Source organism: Eufriesea mexicana, unplaced genomic scaffold (genome assembly GCF_001483705.2).
Source record: "Eufriesea mexicana isolate 0111107269 unplaced genomic scaffold, ASM148370v2 scaffold6846, whole genome shotgun sequence".
Classification (NCBI taxonomy): Eukaryota; Metazoa; Arthropoda; class Insecta; order Hymenoptera; family Apidae; genus Eufriesea; species Eufriesea mexicana.
The window spans coordinates 267,503-282,343 of NW_016914693.1; the positions used below are offsets into that span (position 1 = coordinate 267,503).

General features: G+C 30.5%; 3 protein-coding genes across 11 annotated transcripts; 2 read left to right on the plus strand and 1 right to left on the minus strand.

Annotated features, from left to right (window-relative positions):
* Nucleotides 1-395: 395 nt before the first annotated feature.
* cmb (combover) lies at nucleotides 396-6,641 on the plus strand. Of its 9 annotated transcripts, none has more exons than XM_017907062.1 (18): nucleotides 396-995; nucleotides 1,453-1,570; nucleotides 1,646-1,785; nucleotides 1,871-1,969; nucleotides 2,057-2,170; nucleotides 2,343-2,384; nucleotides 2,451-2,714; nucleotides 2,792-3,091; nucleotides 3,151-3,399; nucleotides 3,489-3,621; nucleotides 3,685-3,825; nucleotides 3,902-4,331; nucleotides 5,125-5,241; nucleotides 5,325-5,582; nucleotides 5,659-5,833; nucleotides 5,924-6,109; nucleotides 6,184-6,303; nucleotides 6,377-6,641. In XM_017907062.1, the coding sequence occupies exons 1-18, from the start codon at nucleotides 846-848 to the stop codon at nucleotides 6,437-6,439; spliced, it is 3,099 nt and encodes a 1,032-aa protein (XP_017762551.1). In that variant the 5' UTR covers nucleotides 396-845; the 3' UTR covers nucleotides 6,440-6,641. The 9 variants fall into 9 exon arrangements, with proteins under 9 accessions (XP_017762551.1, XP_017762548.1, XP_017762547.1 ...); XM_017907059.1 differs by having other exon boundaries at nucleotides 396-699; nucleotides 777-995; nucleotides 2,343-2,714; XM_017907058.1 differs by having other exon boundaries at nucleotides 2,343-2,714.
* A 274-nt stretch (nucleotides 6,642-6,915) lies between these two features.
* Nucleotides 6,916-8,372, minus strand: LOC108552477 (uncharacterized). The gene is made up of 2 exons (XM_017907044.1): nucleotides 7,868-8,372; nucleotides 6,916-7,250 (listed from the first exon to the last, which is right to left on the minus strand). Exons 1-2 carry the CDS (start codon nucleotides 8,265-8,267, stop codon nucleotides 6,916-6,918), a joined length of 735 nt encoding a protein of 244 aa, XP_017762533.1. The 5' UTR covers nucleotides 8,268-8,372.
* Nucleotides 8,373-9,011: 639 nt separating this feature from the next.
* LOC108552470 (uncharacterized) lies at nucleotides 9,012-14,442 on the plus strand. Its single transcript, XM_017907031.1, is given in 16 exon segments — nucleotides 9,012-9,139; nucleotides 9,616-9,721; nucleotides 9,807-9,905; nucleotides 10,279-10,650; nucleotides 10,728-11,027; nucleotides 11,093-11,335; nucleotides 11,418-11,550; nucleotides 11,614-11,754; nucleotides 11,831-12,260; nucleotides 12,942-13,058; nucleotides 13,142-13,399; nucleotides 13,476-13,650; nucleotides 13,741-13,926; nucleotides 14,004-14,123; nucleotides 14,197-14,243; nucleotides 14,245-14,442. Coding segments are annotated over 15 exon segments (2,799 nt in total). The 5' UTR covers nucleotides 9,012-9,139; nucleotides 9,616-9,643; the 3' UTR covers nucleotides 14,345-14,442.
* Nucleotides 14,443-14,841: the final 399 nt, after the last annotated feature.

Consider the following 14,841-nt stretch of genomic DNA (forward strand, 5'->3'; position numbering starts at 1 on the left):
AGCGCATCGGTATTGTGGATTTGGTGAAAATATTTTTTAAATTTAAACTAAGTGATATTAGCATTTAAAATACATATCGAATATTAATATTAACTTACTAAATTTGTTAACTACTTTTAAAAATTGTAAGATACGTTGCAATATGATTTTGATACAATAGCAAAAATTATTAATAAATAATATTTCATATGAAAAAGAAACAATTCTCTTTTTGTTTTCGTTAAAAATTATAAGTACTGACGTCCATTTTAAGATGTGGTATAAAAATTGAAAGGAATATTTAAGGCAATTTATTGTAGTATAAGTGTTAATTATAAAACATTATTCTCATACAAATAATTTTTAAATAACAAATTTGAATGCTTTATTTCGTGATGCGAATCATATTCAGCTGAATATGTCAAACAAGTATTTAAAAATGGCCGCACGTACGAAGTAACTAAAAGTGATTTTGAAATTACAATCGATATATTCTTATAATCATCCTAGTAAATACGTCAATGGCCTAACTTATTTATAGTACCTACTTCTTTTTATTAGCCTGCCAAGTATTTTGACGTAAAAGCCTTGTGAATACCGATTCATACTTTTACACTTCCGTCTCACACATAAAATTTTGTCGAAGCAATTTCTGAGTCAGTCGTGCATTACTTATTTGACATGCATCTTTCCGCACAATCGGCTCTATAATACTTGCAGGTAAATGACACCCTTCTACTACTCGCATAATATCACGTTACTTTAAAGTCACGTCGCGATAAAAATTGTGCAACAAGGTTATCTGTGAAAATCCAACGAACAGAAAGGCATTTTTCAAGAGTGTAAGAATATTCCGTGCAAAGAACATGTCGCCCGGTGTTAACGATGGTCCACGCAATACAGGCACACTCCCAAAAAGCAATAGGAGAAATGATAGAAATAGAGAACGGTCAGCTGCTAATCAATTTGCAATCCGTTCTGCTTATCATGGACATGCACAGCACTCTAACAATTTGGTAAACTAATAAAAAAATATAAATGATACTTTTATTTTTAATATATTAATTTATATAATACTTTGTATTGAAATATTTGTTAAAAAGTGAGAAAATTAAAAAATAAACCTCAATAAGTTTGAATAATTTTGTTATGGCTTAATCTATATATTTTTATTCAAAATCCTAAAATATATACTATTGTTAATTAATATCTTGTTATAAAAATAACATTAAATTTGCTGTAACTTGAACTTTCCAAATGAAAACTTTATACAGCAATCTGTATATAGTAGTTTAAAAGATAATCTATTAATAGATAGCTGAATAGTGGGGAAGTTCTCTCTAAGAATACATATCCAGATACAATTCTACCTTGAGGCAGTAGAGTTTCAGTATTTCACTCATCATTTCTATAAAACATTGATAATTATCTGTATATCTAATTGACTTTTATTTTATAAATTATATGTGATAGTATCAATTGGATTGGAGACCAGTTGGTGAACAAGAGCATCTAAGGACAACAAAGAATAGTAACACAAGATCAGTTTCTTCAGTACCATCTACATCTTATCAAGACATACCTGAATTTGGTATATATTTCATTACTCTTGTTTTTGTATTTTTATAATATGTTTGTTAATAACTGGAAACTGTTATTATGTTAGTATCATTTGGTGGTCGAAGACCATATAATTACAGTGCTGAGGAATACTCAAATTGGCAAAAAATGGTTCCACCAACTGATTCTCAAACTCAATCTCCTCCAAGAGTTCAAGGAACAAAACCATCAAACGTTGATAAAATGGTAATATATTTTTTATCACACAGAACACTTTATTTTTTAAATTATTTATTTAAATTAGTATATAATTGCTTTTAATGTATTATAGCCTGATAGGAGCCAAGTAGAATCACGTTTAAATCAAATTAGGGATTATATCAGAGTTACATCAACTATGATGGATTCACTTAATCAATCCAGTGATCCAGTAAGTATAGAAAATATTAATCATGACATGACATTTTCAGTTTTTTCATACTGCTAAGTACTTTTCTCTCTATGTAATTATCTGTAGCGTGCACAAGCTCAAAATGAGAAGTTAAGTAGAATGGTGGAGGATCTTCATGATAGTGAAAGAAAACTGTCTAAACTCTTGGAACAATATGAAAATCATGGAATACTTTGTGAGGTTACTAAGCTTTCAGTGTTATTTACTAACTGTTTAAAGGCTGTACATAACTTTTTATGCATGCTCCATTAGATTGAAATCCACAAATTGTATTCCATGTCTATTAGTTTCTAGTCTTCGTTTTACTTTACAATCAGTGAATTATACAATTCTTCATTTATTTCTCTATTAGAATGGTGAAAATAGTAGAGAGAATGCAGAAGAAAATGGTGATGTAAGTAGAGAAATGCAGCTACGTAAGAAGATGGAGGAATCACAAAGGATACTTGCACAACTACAGGAACATCAAGCCAGCTTGGTTGGAATGCAATTACGGGTTAGAGAAAAATTAAACGAAGCACGGCAAGCGCAACAAGCTCTTTTACAACAAGAAAATCAGAATTCAATCGGTGTTTCACTACCAATGCCCATGAATGTTGAGCAACTTGAATCTGAAACAGCTGCATTAAAAGGAAAATTAGCTCAACTTCAAACAAAGAAAAAAAATATGGATCATCTTGTAGCAGAATTACAAGCTGTAGAAATGTCTGATAGAGGCAGTTGTGTTAGTATATTACTGATATTAATTAAATACGATTTTAAGTGACATATATAATTAACATTTCGATATTTTATTGTTAGAGTTCTGAAGCTTCAAGGAATTTTATAAGAGATAAAGCTGCAGAATTAGAAGCTATGAAAGCACAACTTGTTCATTTGAAATCGTTAATGGATGAAGCAACAAAAGTACGCGAATCTCTCGATTCTAATTCCGATGCTGAACCCGAAGTAGATGTTAATGGTGAAATTGCAGCTGATATGGACGGAAACGAAGATGAACATGGAACAAATATTTCATTTGAACGTCAAAGTGATATTGATGAAGCAAGTCACGAAAAAATTAGAAACACTGGAGATAGGCCAAGTGTTGAAGAAATTCAGGTATAAATCCAAAGGCAACTAAAAGGTAACTGTTATGTACTATTTCTATGAAACTTAAGTTGCAGGCGGTCACTCGAGAACTTCGAGAACAATCAGTTTTGTTACAAACTGCCAGGGCAGAATTACAACGAATAAGGCAACCATTGTCAACAATGCATTCTAATTCTACATCTATATTTCAAAGTTCAACTCCTCCTCCATCGCTCACAACATCAACTAGTTCAGAAAAGAAACTAAGTAATAATAACAATTATGAAGTCCAATCTACGCAAGGACGAAGACGACAAATTGATGATATTGTGCGAAAGGTATTTATTTTAAATTTTATTACTATACATGAGAAATGAGTTATTACTTATTTATTTTAAGTAATAACTTCTGTTTTATCGAAAAACAGGATTCATCTCAAGCATCTAGTATGAACCGTGACATAGGAGGACCACCTGATTTAAATAGTCACAGAAGTTCCAGTTCACACATTAGTCATACAGGTACACCTGCTAATGTTTGGCCACCTCAAACAATGATAGGTAATTTAAATGTATGTTATTTATAGCGCATTATTAATTTTGTAATTATATTTTAATGTACAGGTGGATCTAATGATCAAAGTGTAGATGGAGTATCTTCCGAAAATTTAATGGATATTGGGCCTCAAACAACGGCTGTCGAAAATGGATTCAGTGGAAATTGGTGGACATATCCACCGCCACCGTTAAATCAGTTACAACACGGTAAGAAGTATATGCACGAGAAGAAATTTTTGTTAAATATATATCAAATACTTTAAGTTTGAAATTCATCTTTTAGGTTCAACAGAGTATTATCGTCAATTATTGTTAGGTTCCCAAGCTCAGCAACTTCAAATGATGGGGACTACAATACAACAGTGTTGTCAGTTATTGTGGTCTCAACAACGTGAATTACAGGCTATGCGTACTGCTATTTCTCAATTACAAGTTCACCTGAGACAAACACAATTACAACAGCGAAACGATAGTGAGAATAACGATGAATATTCTAATTTAAGTCGCAATGTTCATCATCTTGGAGAAACATTAGATTCTGCATTGCCACCAAGTTCATCTTTACCAAATCTGGTGTCATTACCAAATTCTTCTCCAGCGTTATCTCACGTTGGTGCAACATCTTCTGTTAATTCGCAGCATCAACAGCAGCAATTGAATAATCAAGTTCCTCCTGGGAATAGAGCAAACAACTACTGGGACAATTTCAGAAGGTAATGGTATATACATATATATGTTAACTGACAGAAATTTTATTATTTGTCCTAGTGCAGTGGAAGTGTTATCTACATTGATACAACGGTATCATACGTTAAATCGAGATTTTCAATCATGTAATCATTTAATACAAAGATGTATTTGATAAAATTTCCAAATATAATTTGTTTTATGATTTATGGAATTCAATTTTACAGATCTTTTCTCTACGTGAAATAATCAATGTTTTCTTTTCAATTAAACATCAATAAAAAGAAAACAATTTTTTATGAGTTTAGGTATTTTATATTCGATAGATCGTGCACATCCATCTTTCATCTTTGTGTAAATCTAATGTATCATTACATAAAGTAATAAACTTCACGGTCTGTCTCTGCACTTTTTTGTCTTGTACTTCTTACTTATTACTACCCTCGTTTAAGCCATATCGCACATAAAATCCGTAATGATTTGATTCTGTAGACCAATGGTTAGTAAATATGAATCTAAATGAGGATAGTATATTGGTACGTAAATTATGGGTATGTAATACATGTTTGAAAATACATTTATTTGAAATATTTTGTCCTTTACTAACAATAAATGATCAATTAATAATAATCACATTTTTTTTTTCTTTGTGACATCTGTGGTGTTTCTTAGTTTTTACGGATCATGTATGTTAAAACATATCGCTTATTGTTATATTAGCTGTGTTAAACATTTTATTTCCTTTAGCATGGTATGAATAATTTCATTATAATTTTACATTTAAAATAATAAATGTATGTCTCTTTCTTACATTTTCAGTTATTCTAGACAAAACTTACTCTCAGGAAGTGTAAAAACAATGACTGATACTACTTCAGGACCTACTGCAAATTCAGCTTCTGGAAATACTATATCAAGTGTTAATACTTCTCTTATGTATGTAATTATGGAAATAATTTATAGCAAATCTATGAAAGTGATACGTATATTTTAATTCATACTGTAAATTTTAATCAAAGGAAAGACAAACGCAATCGGGATCAGGGAGCCGATAATATACCTCCACCTCCATTAAGTGGAATAGAAACACAGTATTCTTCAAACCTGCAATTACAATCTAATTTACAGCAACAAGAATGGGAAAATACTGTTATGCGTAGCAATATTTTAACAAATGAAGTATCTCAACAGCAAGTTGATAATATTTGGGAAGAAACACATTCATCATTTCGATTACCATCTGTAGTAAATGACGATAATCCATTTCAAAATTTAAGGTATGTTTTTCTTATTAAATTATTCTTTATTTTCTGAAAAAATGATAATAAAAATTTTGTAACATTTATTATATAGCTCCGAATTGAAAGAAGAACTAAGTTCACTTATTTCTATCAATAAAGTACGACCAGACTATCTGGTTATTATATTAAGAGAAATTCAAGCAATAAGCAGAGATCGCAGATTGCGTTCTCGTTTGTGGAGAACATTACGTGTTTTACAAGGTGCACGGATTTTAAGAAATCCATTGGTTTGTATATTTTTAATATGTATTTGCAATTAAATATATCAAATAATAATTCCAAAATATACCTATATCTTATTATTTTTAATTTTACAGAATAAAACAACTGATCCAACTGTCAGTGAAAGTTGGCAGACGACTGATGAAGATTCTGAGGTAGATGTACTAATAGGTTTGACACCAGAAAAGCATCCTGCAGCAGAATTAGTTGCATCATCACAAGCAGGAACTTCTTCATCTCCTACTGTACATGTACCCTTATTAGATCATTTGTATTTACCTGTAAGTATCACTGAGTAGAATATATTATATATCTTAGATAGAATATTATTTGATATTTTTTGTATATTTTATAGGGAATACATTCAGCTGATTCAACAAGTGCTTTACCTTTAACATCTTCTACTAAACCAGGTTACAATGAAGATCTGGCAGAAGCAGATCAGTCAAGACCTGAATCTTCTGGTAATCAACAGGTATTTTTGACACATATTTTGATAAACACTATTTGATTGAATAAAATAAAATGATTTTAATTTATTTATGTAGATTCCCGATAACCAGGAAGAGAATGAACAGGATCAAGGTGAAGACAGCTTGTCGAACTGCTGAAGCAAAATTTGATGAAAATGATTTGGAGAGTTTAGCTGCAAAAGCTGAAGATGAGAGACATGAAGTTAATGCAATGATATTCTGAACTTGAATATCATTAAAAAGCATCTTTAGTTGTATTTATATTAATTGAACATATCTTTTGTTTGTTATACATATTTTGTAATTGAATTGTGATGACATAAAAGAACAGTACATGCATTTCAATGCCATCTGAATTATTATCGTTTTTGTAACTATCATTAACTCATTTACATATTAATTGTTAATAATTCAGCTGAGTATGAAACATGTAACACATCTTTTTTACTGTTAATGTGCATTCTTCCAATCATAATAAAATTTGTAATTTAGGAAAGTAAGTATTTATTTTTAATTATATAGTACAATATAGTAACATATAAATGCATAGTATATGTATGCTTTGCGATACAAATACAAAAAATATAGACAAAAATCATTGTCAATTATTTTATCTAAAATTCTGCTTCAGAACCATCATTACTAATTAGTTGCAATCGATGAAACTGATATATAGAGCACCCATGTGTTTCAAATAAAATTTTTTCATATTCAATAGTATTTTCAATTGACTTTTGTCCACTATTGAACAGTAATGTTTCATAATTTGTATTCTTTAAAATATCATGATTATTTCCTGACCAGCAGCAGTTTTTATCCATAACCATAGATTGCTCCATATTATTATCAATAGTATTTACATGTAATGCTTCTGGTTTATATAGCACAGTAGTTGATCCATAGTCCTTTGTGCTTCCCATACCGTCTTGTACATAGTCCTTACCACCGTCTCTGAAAGGAAATTCATTGCCTTAACTCCTAATTTAACTAAGTATCTCCTATGCCATTCATTTTTTCAGCAAATTGTGTCCTTACCATCAAAAAAAGACCAAACTTACTAAGTGTCATTAGTTTATGAAAAAATATTAGCATCCATGCTTTCCATTGCATACCATTATCCATGGTAAAGAAGATGACAGGATGCATTAAGCTTCAAAATAAATTTAATGCCAGGATCGGATGAAAATCTCTGTGGTCACATGTAAATATACAACCCTTTTCCCACAAGGGGGAAACTGAATATTCATATATTTTAATATTCGTTGTTAGAGGGTATACAGTATTGTAGTAACGTTAAATAGTTTTTAAGAATGCATATTTCAGAACATTTTTTTTAATTTCGCGTTATTCGACAGATTTGTAACGCTAAAGACCTTCCCGCGTATAAAAACTTTCCCGCTCAAAATTATAGAAAGAACAAACAACGACCTCTAACAAGATCTATTCGAAGTATATACAAATATAAATTGATGAAATCGCGGTTTTATACAACGCGTTAATAAATAGATAATTGAAATATTCTTATTTATTCTTTATAGAAAAATAAAATTATAAATCCTCTCCTACCTTTTCGAAACTTTTTCAGTTGATTTGTAGGGTTGAGATCACTGTTGCGTCGTTTCCGGTTTCTGCATTGGAGAACGTCCGCACCATAAGTAGCTGGCTGTTGAAGTTGTAGTTTGTTATTAGCCTTTAACCGATTTTGTACTGATGCTTCTAGAATTATAGAATCATTATTCAAATAGCCAGATGCTATAGAATAATCACATTCATCTTCATCAGTTTCCATTAGTGTATCATACGAGTAGCAATTGAACAGCGATGGTTTCGTAATTTCGATATGCTCGAACATAACATTTTGATGATTTTTTTTATAACGTGGTATGCAATCGTAATGCATGTTTGATGAGATGAATGACGGAGCGACGGTTCTTGCGTTATACATAGTATCGCTTGTTATAGACATAACTATTCTTTTTTACAACCGATTTTTAATATTACAATGGATAGTAGTCTAGTACGTTACTATATATATATTTAGATATGTATATTTAATCACGCGACAGTAAGAAAATAGAGAACACTAAATACCGAACATAAAATTAACACTTTCCAACAACAGTAACGAATATGGTATGGGTTAGAAACCGAATCCGTTCGAGCAATGAATCGGCAACGTTCGGCCTTTCTCGCTCGATTTAGTTCGTTTCTTTAAATCCCCACCAATTGCAACAATCGACCCACACATGAAAATTTATATTGCTTGTGTCAGAATGTGACTCAACTTTTAAAATTATTTCTGAGTAATAAATTTATTTTTAAATTGATTTTCAAATAATCAAAATAAAATCGTGATATTTTCCTACAGTTTAAGATTATTGCCGATGCCACAATTGTATTGGTTAATACAGTATTATATAATATGTTAAAAATATTCTATCCAAAAAAATAAAATTAATATGCGTATATAATTGAAGATGTTAGTTCCATTTTTCAATATTTAAATAAATGTAATTTCAACATTTCTCCAAGTGTTTATAAAAAAAAATCACAGATACAGAACAAATGTATTGTTCCATAGAATTTTATTTCGATTTATGCATACTACTCTTTGCGTATCACTACCAACATTGCCGCTGGAATAATACTACAATCAAGACTGCCAGGCGTGTACAATTTATAGAACTTTACACTATTTTTCTATCACAAAGATGGGAGAAAAATGAAGCGCGAGGATTGGCATATACGACCGTAGGAATGTGGTTGATGACAAGGGCCATGGTTTTCCTGCCAGACATGTAAAATTTTGCAGAGTATTCCTCTACTTTTTATACGAAGGTAGGAACAAAGGACTAGGAGTTATATTTATTGATCTGTGTATTTCATTTCTTTTCCGTTATCTTATAAGATATTCAACGATATCTTCAATCTACAATGTATTGTCTTTATATATATATATTTGTATATATTTTTATTTATATATATTTATATTTAATGATGAGAACAATTATAATGCAACAGTTTTATCAAGTATTGTTGTCCCAAAATTTTACATTACATACACAAATGTCACTATGCAAACAGCTATTATGCAGATTACAAGTTCACCTGAGATAAACAAAACTACACAGCGAAATGATTGAGAATAACAATGAATAATTCTAAATTAAGTCACAATGTTCATCATCTTAGTGAAACATTAGATTATGTATTACCAACAAGTTCATCTTTACCATATTTATCTCCTGCATTATTTTATGTTGCATCAACATTTTCTGTTAATTCTCAGCATTAACAACAGCAATTAATTACAGTACAGAGGAATACTCACATTGGCAAACAATGGTTCCACCAACTGATTCTCAAATTCAATCTCCTCCAAGAGTTCAAAGAAAAAAACCCTCAAACATTAATAAAATGGTAATATATTTTTTATCATACAGAACACTTTATTTATTAAATTATTTATTTAAATTAGTATATAATTGCTTTTAATGCATTATAGCCTAATAGAAGCCAAGTAGAATCACGTTTAAATCAAATTAGGGATTATATCAGAGTTACATCAACTATGATGGATTCACTTAATCAATCCAGTGATCCAGTAAGTATAGAAAATATTAATTATGACATGACATTTTCAGTTTTTTCATACTGCTAAATACTTTCCTCTCTATGTAATCATCTGTAGCATGCACAAGCTCAAAATGAGAAGTTAAGTAGAATGGTAGAGGATCTTCATGATTGTGAAAGAAAATTGTCTAAACTCTTGGAACATTATGAAAATCATGGAATACTTTGTGAGGTTACTAAGCTTTCAGTGTTATTTACTAACTGTTGAAAGGCTATACATAATTTTTTATGCATACTCCATTAGATTGAAATCCACAAATTGTATTCCATGTCTATTAGTTTTTAGTCTTCATTTTACTTTACAATCGGTGAATTATACAATTTTTCATTTATTTCTCTCCTAGAATGCTGAATACAATAGACAGAATGCAGAAGAAAATGGTGATGTCAGTAGAGATATGCAGCTACGTAAGAAAATGGAGGAATCACAAAGAATACTTTCACAACTACAGGAACATCAAGCCAGCTTGGTGGGAATGCAATTACGGGTTAGAGAAAAATTAAACGAAGCACGGCAAGCGCAACAAGCTCTTTTACAACAAGAAAATCAGAATTCAATCAGGGTGGCACTACCAATGCCCATGCATGTTGAGCAACTTGCATCTGAAACAGCTGCATTAAAAGGAAAATTAGCTCAACTTCAAACAAAGAAAAAAAATATGGTTCATCTTGTAGCAGAATTACAAGCTGTAGAAATATCTGATAGAGGGAGTTGTGTTAGTATATTACTGATATTAATTAATTATGCTTTTAAGTAACATATACAATTAATATTTCGATATTTTATTGTTAGGATTCTGAAGCTCAGAGGAATTTTATAAGAGATAAAGCTGCAGAATTAGAAGCTATGGAAGCAGAACTTGTTCATTTGAAATCGTTAATGGATGAAGCAACAAAAGTACGCGAATCTCTCGATTCTAATTCCGATGCTGAACCCGAATTAGATGTTAATGGTGAAATTGCAGCTGATATGGACGGCAACGAAGATGAACATGGAACAAATATTTCATTAGAACGTCAAAGTGATATTGATGAAGCAAGTCATGAAAAAATTAGAAACACTGGAGATAGGCCAAGTGTTGAAGAAATTCAGGTATAAATCCAAAGGCAACTAAAAGGTAACTGTTATGTACTATTTCTATGAAACTTAAGTTACAGGCGGTCACTCGAGAACTTCGAGAACAATCAGCTTTGTTACAAATTACCAGGGCAGAATTACAACGAATAAGGCAACCATTGTCAACAATGCATTCTAATTCTACATCTGTATTTCAAAGTTCAACTCCTTCTCCAGCACTCACAACATCAATTAGTTCAGTAAAGAAACTAAGTAATAATAGCAGTTATGAAGTTCAATCTCTGCAAGGACGAAGACGACAAATTGATGATATTGTGCGGAAGGTATTTATTTTAAATTTTATTACTATCCATGAGAAATAACATTCGATGCTTATGTTACTATTTCTGTTTCATTGAAAAACAGGATTCATCTCAAGCATCTTGTATGAATCGTGACATAGGAAGACCACCTGATTTAAATAGTCACAGAAGTTCCATTTCACACATTAGTGATATAAGTACACCTGCTAATGTTTGGCCACCTCCAACAATGATAGGTAATTTAAATATATATTATTTATAGTGTATTATTAATTTTGTAATTATATTTTAATGTACAGGTGGATCGAATGATCAAAGCGTAGATGGAGTATCTTCCGAAAATTTAATGGATATTGGACCTCAAGCAATGGCAGTCGAAAATGGATTTAGTGGAACTTGGTGGACAACTCCAACGCCACCGTTAAATCGGTTACAGCACGGTAAGAAGTATATGGACAAGACAAAATTTTTGTTAAATGTGTATCAAATACTTTAACTTTCAACTTCATCTTTTAGGTTCAGCGGAGTTTTATCGACAATTATTGTTAGGTTCCCAAGCTCAACAACTTCAAATGATGGGAACTACAATACAACAGTGTTGTCAATTATTGTGGTCTCAACAACGTGAATTAGAGGCTATGCGTACAGCTATATCTCAATTAGAAGTTCATCTGAGACAAACACAACCACAACAGCAAAACGATAGTGAGAATAACGATGAATATTCTAATTTAAGTCGCAATGTTCATCATCTTGGAGAAACATTAGATTCTGCATTGCCACCAAGTTCATCTTTACCAAATCTGATGTCATTACCAAATTCTTCTCCAGCGTTATCTCACGTTGTTGCAACATCTTCTGTTAATTCGCAGCATCAACAGCAGCAATTGAATAATCAAGTTCCTCCTGGGAATAGAGCAAACAACTACTGGGACAATTTCAGAAGGTAATGGTATATACATATATATGTTAACTGACAGAAATTTTATTATTTGTCCTAGTGCAGTGGAAGTGTTATCTACATTGATACAACGATATCATACGTTAAATCGAGATTTTCAATCATGTAATCATTTAATACAATGATGTATTTGATAAAATTTCCAAATATAATTTGCTTTAGATTTATAGAATTCAATTTTACAGATGTTTTCTCTATTTAAAATAATCAATGTTTTCCTTTCAATTAAACATTGATAAAAAGAAAATAATTTTTTATGAGTTTAGGTATTTTATATGCGATAGATCGTGCACATCCATCTTTCATCTTTGTGTAAATCTAATGTAATTACATAAAGTAATAAACTTCACGGTTTGTCTCTGCACTTTTTTGTCTTGTACTTCTTACTTATTACTACCCTAGTTTAAGCCATATCGTACATAAAAGCATTATTTGAAATATTTTGTCCTTTACTGACAATAAATACTCAATTAATAATAATTACATTTTTTTTCCTCTGTGACATCTGTGGTGTTTTTTAGTTTTTACAAGTCATGTATGTTAAAACATATAGCTTATTATTATATTAGTTATGTTAAACATTTTATTTTCTTTAGCATGGTATGAATAATTTCATTATAATTTTACATTTAAATTAATAAATGCGTCTTTTTCTTACATTTGCAGTTATTCTAGACAAAACTTACTCTCGGGAAGTGTAAAAACAATGACCGATACTACTTCAGGATCTATTGCAAATGCAGCTTCTGGAAATAATGTATCAAGTGTTAATACTTCTCTTATGTATGTAATTATGGAAATAATTTATAGCAAATCTATGAAAGTGAAACGTATATTTTAATTCATATTGTATATTTTAATCAAAGGAAGGACAAACTCAATCGGGATCAAGGAGCCGATAATATACCCCCACCTCCATTGAGTGGAGTAGAATCACAATGTTCTTCCAACTTGCAATTACAATCTAATTTGCAGCAACAGGAATGCGAAAATACTGTTATACGTAGCAATATTTTAACAAATGAAGTATCTCAACAGCAAGTTGATAATATTTGGGAAGAAACACATTCATCATTTCGATTACCATCTGTAGTAAATGACGATAATCCATTTCAAAATTTAAGGTATGTTTTTCTTATTAAATTATTCTTTATTTTCTGAAAAAATGATAATAAAAATTTTGTAACATTTATTATATAGCTCCGAATTGAAAGAAGAACTAAGTTCACTTATTTCTATCAATAAAGTACGACCAGACTATCTGGTTATTATATTAAGAGAAATTCAAGCAATAAGCAGAGATCGCAGATTGCGTTCTCGTTTGTGGAGAACATTACGTGTTTTACAAGGTGCACGGATTTTAAGAAATCCATTGGTTTGTATATTTTTAATATGTATTTGCAATTAAATATATCAAATAATAATTCTAAAATATACCTATATCTTATTATTTTTAATTTTACAGAATAAAACAACTGATCCAACTGTCAGTGAAAGCTGGCAGACTAGTGATGAAGATTCTGAGGTAGATGTACTAATCGGTTTGACACCAGTAAAACATCCTGCAGCAGATTTAGTCGTATCATCACAAGCAGGCACTTCTTCATCACCTACTGTACATGTATCCTTATTAGATCATTTGTATTTACCTGTAAGTATCACCGAGTAGAATATATTTTTGTACATCTTAGGTAAAATATTATTTGATATTTTTTGTATACTTTATAGGGTATTCATTTAGCTAATTCTGCAAGTGTTTTACCTTTAACATCTTCTACTAAATCAGGTTACAATGAAGATCTGGCAGAAGCAGATCAATCAAGACCTGAATCTTCTGGTAATCAACAGGTATTTTTAACACATATTTTGATAAACACTATTTGATTGAATAAAATAAATTGATTTTAATTTATTTATGTAGATTCCCGATAACCAGGAAGAGAATGAACAGGATCAAGGTGAAGACAGCTTGTCGAACTGCTGAAGCAAAATTTGATGAAAATGATTTGGAGAGTTTAGCTGCAAAAGCTGAAGATGAGAGACATGAAGTTAATGCAATGATATTCTGAACTTGAATATCATTAAAAAGCATCTTTAGTTGTATTTATATTAATTGAACATATCTTTTGTTTGTTATACATATTTTGTAATTGAATTGTGATGACATAAAAGAACAGTACATGCATTTCAATGCCATCTGAATTATTATTGTTTTTGTAACTATCATTAACTCATTTACGTATTGATTGTTAGTAATTCAGCTGAGTATGAAAAATGTAACGCATCTTTTTTACTGTTAATGTGCATTTTTCCAATCATAATAAAATTTGTAATTTGGGAAAGTATTTATATTTAATTATATAGTACAATATAGTACCATATATAAATGCAAAGCATATAAGTTGTAATGTTCATCACCTTGGTGAAACATTAGCTCATATATAGACAAGTCAATCTTTATCAAATTCTTCTCCTGCATTATCTTATGACACCGCAAAATTTTTTGTTAATTCTCAGCATTAACAACAACATTTGAAAAAATTTATTTTATAGGAATCTAAATGTA

What these genes read in the sequence shown, in the direction of transcription:
- cmb (XM_017907058.1), top strand. Translation starts at nt 846, where the DNA reads ATGTCGCCCGGTGTTAACGATGGTCCACGCAATACAGGCACACTCCCA. An exon ending in TGTCTGATAGAGGCAGTTGT is followed by an intron (nt 2,715 to 2,791) that starts GTTAGTATATTA and finishes TTTTATTGTTAG; the next exon opens with AGTTCTGAAGCTTCAAGGAA. An exon ending in AGTGTTAATACTTCTCTTAT is followed by an intron (nt 5,242 to 5,324) that starts GTATGTAATTAT and finishes TTTTAATCAAAG; the next exon opens with GAAAGACAAACGCAATCGGG.
- LOC108552477 (XM_017907044.1), bottom strand. Translation starts at nt 8,267, where the DNA reads ATGTCTATAACAAGCGATACTATGTATAACGCAAGAACCGTCGCTCCG. An exon ending in ACTGAAAAAGTTTCGAAAAG is followed by an intron (nt 7,251 to 7,867) that starts GTAGGAGAGGAT and finishes TTCCTTTCAGAG; the next exon opens with ACGGTGGTAAGGACTATGTA.